The sequence below is a fragment of the Alligator sinensis genome, unplaced genomic scaffold (assembly GCF_000455745.1).
Source record: "Alligator sinensis unplaced genomic scaffold, ASM45574v1 scaffold1987_1, whole genome shotgun sequence".
Taxonomy (NCBI): domain Eukaryota; kingdom Metazoa; phylum Chordata; order Crocodylia; family Alligatoridae; genus Alligator; species Alligator sinensis.
In genome coordinates, this window is record NW_005843393.1 from 79,075 (window position 1) to 83,750 (window position 4,676).

At 44.7% G+C, this 4,676-nt stretch overlaps 1 protein-coding gene across 1 annotated transcript in view; it reads left to right on the top strand.

The window, feature by feature from the left end:
* Positions 1-2,367: 2,367 nt before the first annotated feature.
* Positions 2,368-4,676, top strand: part of TMC2 (transmembrane channel like 2) — a 75,433-nt gene continuing 73,124 nt past the window's right edge. Inside the window, exons 1-2 of the mRNA XM_025195084.1 lie at positions 2,368-2,413; positions 2,699-2,746. Coding sequence (XP_025050869.1) covers positions 2,368-2,413; positions 2,699-2,746 — 94 coding nt within the window. The remainder of the gene's footprint in view (positions 2,414-2,698; positions 2,747-4,676) is intronic.

The window sequence follows — 4,676 nt, forward strand, 5'->3', positions numbered from 1 at the left end:
TGTTGGGGTCCCATAATCATGTTGGCATTACTTTCCATGTACTGTCCCATTCTCCAGAATCTCAACTTTAATAACAAAAAGGTTAAGCTATTCTTGTAGAAAGATGATGCTGGGGCTATGCCTACACCAGTGATTCTCAGCAAGAAGATGCCATGGCCTCCTTGTTGTAGCCAGATCCTTTGAAGGATGCCATGAGATGTGAAGAGGTGATCCAGGTATGAGTAGGTAATCAGATAAGCACAGACTCAGGCCTGCCCCAGCTCCAATTCCCCTCCATCCACTGCCTGGCCCCTCTGCAAACAGGTAAGTACTACAGGATGTAAAATTGTTTTTGAAATAGCTGCCACTCAATTCATAAAAGTTATTGAGGAGTGCCTCAAGTCCAAAATAGTTGAGGACTACTAGCCTAGCACCATGGCAGCAGAGGGTTCAGTCACACCACTGAAGAAATAAGACTGGCCCACCCACAATGTTCCAGTGCATCAACCTCATAACTGAGCTCAAGATCAGGGTTTCTGGTGTATTCAACAGCAGCATCTTGAAGCACCCCTTCCAATTCTGACTGCCTTAAATCTAGGATTGATAAATCCTGCCCATCTACTCTTGCTGCACAGTTATTTCCACAAAAGCATGACTGAGTTTTTTGCTACTTTAGCAAAGACATAACTTATGCTTGCTAATAGAATCTACGTTGAACCTAGAATAGCAGCTCTGAGAGATCTGCCATTCTCTCTTCTTAGAAGTACACTAACTCAGCAATGCTATGTTTGCAGTAAACCTCTCCTGAACAACTGCACAACCTAGAGGGACTGGCGTGGTGCATTTATAGGAGGGTCTCAAAAGAGCATCAGCGCCTTCCACAGCACCCATCTGGCCTTTTGTATGGAACATATATGATATAAATGCCACAATTACTCTTGTGTGGCAGAGCTGTTAATGTGTGTGCATGTAACAAGTTAAGGTCAGGAGTGGTAAAACCAGCCATGGCATTGGAGTTCAAATGAGGGAGGGAAGAAAGATTTTATTCAGTGAAAATTCATTTTACCAAAAGAAATAAAGCTTCCTGCAATTAGGATTTCCTCTCCTTCCAGGACAGCTTGCTCCTGTTACTGTTCTCTGAGAGTCCATATTTCACACCAGACAACTGAGGCAAATACCTTTTATCCCAAAGGCACCTCCTCTGCTCAGGGGCATGGTAAAGTGTACTTTATTTTATCCCTCTACCACTATCCAAAGACTGCCTTTGCATATTTTTTTATCAAGTCAGTGTTACAGATCATCATGTTCAGAATTTCGGGAGACCAGCAGATCACAGGGATCCAGACAGTAGTTGACTTTCCTCCTTAAAAAGCATTTGTTGTACAGCATGAGTGTTTGCAAGAGAAAGCACTGCCTGAGCAGACATGAATTTGTGCTGCGTAGCTGAAAGTACTAGCTCTGACTGCGTCTTACAGCCTCTGAAGCTCTGCTCTTTGATTGCCCTTGAATGGATTAAAACTGAACACCTATTCAAAATGTTACCATTGGGGTATATTATGAAGCTTTTACTGAAATTTCCTCAAGGAAAATTTGCTGTCAATGGAAATTTTTCTCCAAGTTACATTTTCAGGCTACAATAATTAAACAGGCAGTACAATACTTCACAATACTAAAGCACTGAGGGTCTCATGTTAATGAATTAGCCTCCCAGCACCAACTGACAAAAATATATCCCAGCTAAGTGGAGAGCAATGTGCTGAAGGTCACATAAGACTAAGGAATAAATTGTAGATGTCCTGTCACTCAGCCCTGTGCATCAACCATTAGTCCACACATCTATAGAGAATACACATGGAAAAGAGGTGAGACAAAGACCTGTCAATGAGAGGAACTGCATTGGAGTCTGTAAGCTAACGGGTGAGGACTAGTAAGGTTATATAAAGGGGTGAGGACTAGTAAGGTTATATAAAGGGATGTGGGTGGGGGGATCACCCCACTAAAAAAATACTCCCAAAGCTTTAGGGTACATGCTTGTGTCAGAAATGAATGTGACTTGTGTTTTCATTTTACTGAGTATCTACCATAGGGCTTTCCTTCATGTTTAAATTATGTGATGCAACATAATGCCAGCAGGTGCTTTCCACACTGAAAAACGATCAGAGCAGAAAGTGTTTGGACTCCCCGCACCGCCCCCAGCCCTTGAAGTTACCATGTAGCATGCAAACCAGCTCAAGGAGAATTCAGTGCAGTTCTGGCATTGGGTAATTTTTTTTGCTTGGCTGTGCAGAAATAAATAAATGGGCACTGAAAAAGAGAGCAACCTCTATTTTACTGATGTATACACAACAGTAGGACTTCGACATTTGTGACAAAAAAGGAATAATCATCATGCGAAAGAAAGGGAAATGCGCCTTAGAGGTCATCATGGAAAATGGTCAGTACAAACACAAAACCAAATATTTATTTTAAACAATGTGTGCATTACTTGATATTTCTCAAAATTGTATATTTGATATTCTTCTCCTGTAGGGAACTTCTAGTAACTGGCTTTCAAAATTCAGAGAAATAGTAGGGACTTCTAGCTAGTTAAAATAATGTAATACATAATTAAAAAGGGCATTTTCACTCCTCAGTCAGTAGTTAAGAGCTACAAGTATAAAATATTGTATGTAAAAACCCCACTGACCAATTCAATTATTCATCATTCTTTGTCTTGCAGTTGGAATGGAGGTTGATGGACAAGTGCAAAGTGACCCAGAAAGCGAAGGTAAAGGGGAGAGGAGAAGCTGTAGTCTTATTTGGAAATACAGATACAAGACTAAAACTTTGTCTGCTGAGATTCCCTTGATGGGTTGTGATGTGTTGCACACCACCAGTGGTTCTGATGAGAAATTCAGAGCAAAGTCAAAAAACTAGAGGTACACTGATATATTGCTCCATATCACATCAGTACCTATAAAAGGAAAATTGACATCATCAGCTTTTATTGGCCAGTGTAGCTGATAATGTCACCAATAAAACGCATGTGCATGCATGTAGCCACAGCATGCACGTGGCCAAGAATGCAGCCCGGTGTCTTGGAGAGCAGCATCCAGCTGGTAAATCTGTGGTGGGGAACGGGCATGGGGGAAGGAAGGGGCATGGGGGGGCAGATGGAGGCTCCCATGATGAAGGAGAGGGTGGGACTGTGGCAGGTATAAGCACTGCTCAGCTGGGATGGAGCAGTTTGCAGGACATTGCTGAGGACAGCTTGTCCAGGGGCTGCGGTGGGGTGGGGAGCGGGGGCAGCTCCCTGCCATAGCGCGCAGCCCTGAGGAGGCATGGGGGGACATGTGGTCCCCAGACTTGTGTGTGGGGTGAGGGCAGACTGCCTGTTGCAGGCTCGGGGCCACGGGCTGCACTGGCCTCTTCCCGGCAGGGCTGGTAGGGCTAGGGCTATGCTCAGGGTGTGTGGGGGTGGAGGCTATAGTGTGGGCTACAGCCAACCCAGAATTCCCTGTAGCCCCATCCATTGCTACCACTCCCACCACCACCCCCACCCCCCTGCCAGGAAGATGCTGTTGCAGCCCCTGGCCCCAAGCCTGCAGAGGGCATCCTGCCCTTGCCCCATGCACAAATCCAGGGGGCACATGCCCCACATGCCTCCCCCAGGGATGCATGTAGTGGCAGGGTCCATACCCTCCCGTGCCCCCTAGATGAGCCACCCATGGTTCTATCCCATGCCCTGCCCCAGCTCGGCAGTGCCTGCCCCTGCCCCTTCCACTGCCCCAGCCTCATTCCCTCCCTCACCATGGGGTCCTCTGTCTGGCTCCCCCCACACCCGTTCCCCACCACAGACTGATCTGCCATATGCTGCTTTCTAAGCTGCAGGGCTGCATATCAGCCAGTATGGCTGGGTAATAATGGGCTATAGGTATCGGCAAAAATTTTTTTTTATTAGTGCGTTAATAATGGGCCATTGGTATCGGCAAAAATTTTTTTTTATTAGTGCACCCCTAAAAAACACACTTTGCTTTATTAAAAAAATTCCAGATATCCACCTACACAAAAAAACTTATTATTTTGAGCTCTCTGCTAGTTTTGACCTTTTCATCAGTTTTTCTCTTGTTATGCCACTGAATACAGGAGAATCAGTTATGTCCAGAGGTTTTAGGGCTATTTTTTCCTTGTCTTTTTTACCCTTCACTTTTCCATCCACAAATCTATCTTCTACAAATTCCTCCAAATAATAATCCAAATAGAACTAAAGCTTCATATTTGCTTTAATCACTCTGTAATTTTTCAATAGCTGGAAAAGTTATAAAAAGTTATTGATAGGGATCTACTTAAATCATGGAGCAACGAAACAATTTTTGTGGGTTGATCATGATATAAATAGCACATTCTGTGGGTATTTCCTGGATGTGCTTATATATGATACACAACAAAGCAAATTATATGTAGAGTTGTACAAACTAAGTTTAGAAATACTAATTTATGTTAATCTTAGTAAAAATCCATTAAGGTAGGCTCCTATGCACTGGCAGGGGAGGAGGGACGAAGGGGCAGCCACCATCTTGTGTGTAGGTGGATCCAGGTGGAGTAGCCTTCAGTGAGGTGAATGCTGCCCTTTGTGCTACCTTGCCAGCTGGCACCTCCTCTTCCCTTTCCCTCTCCCTCCCCCCCCCCCCCCCCCCCCCCCCCGGTGGGGAACATTT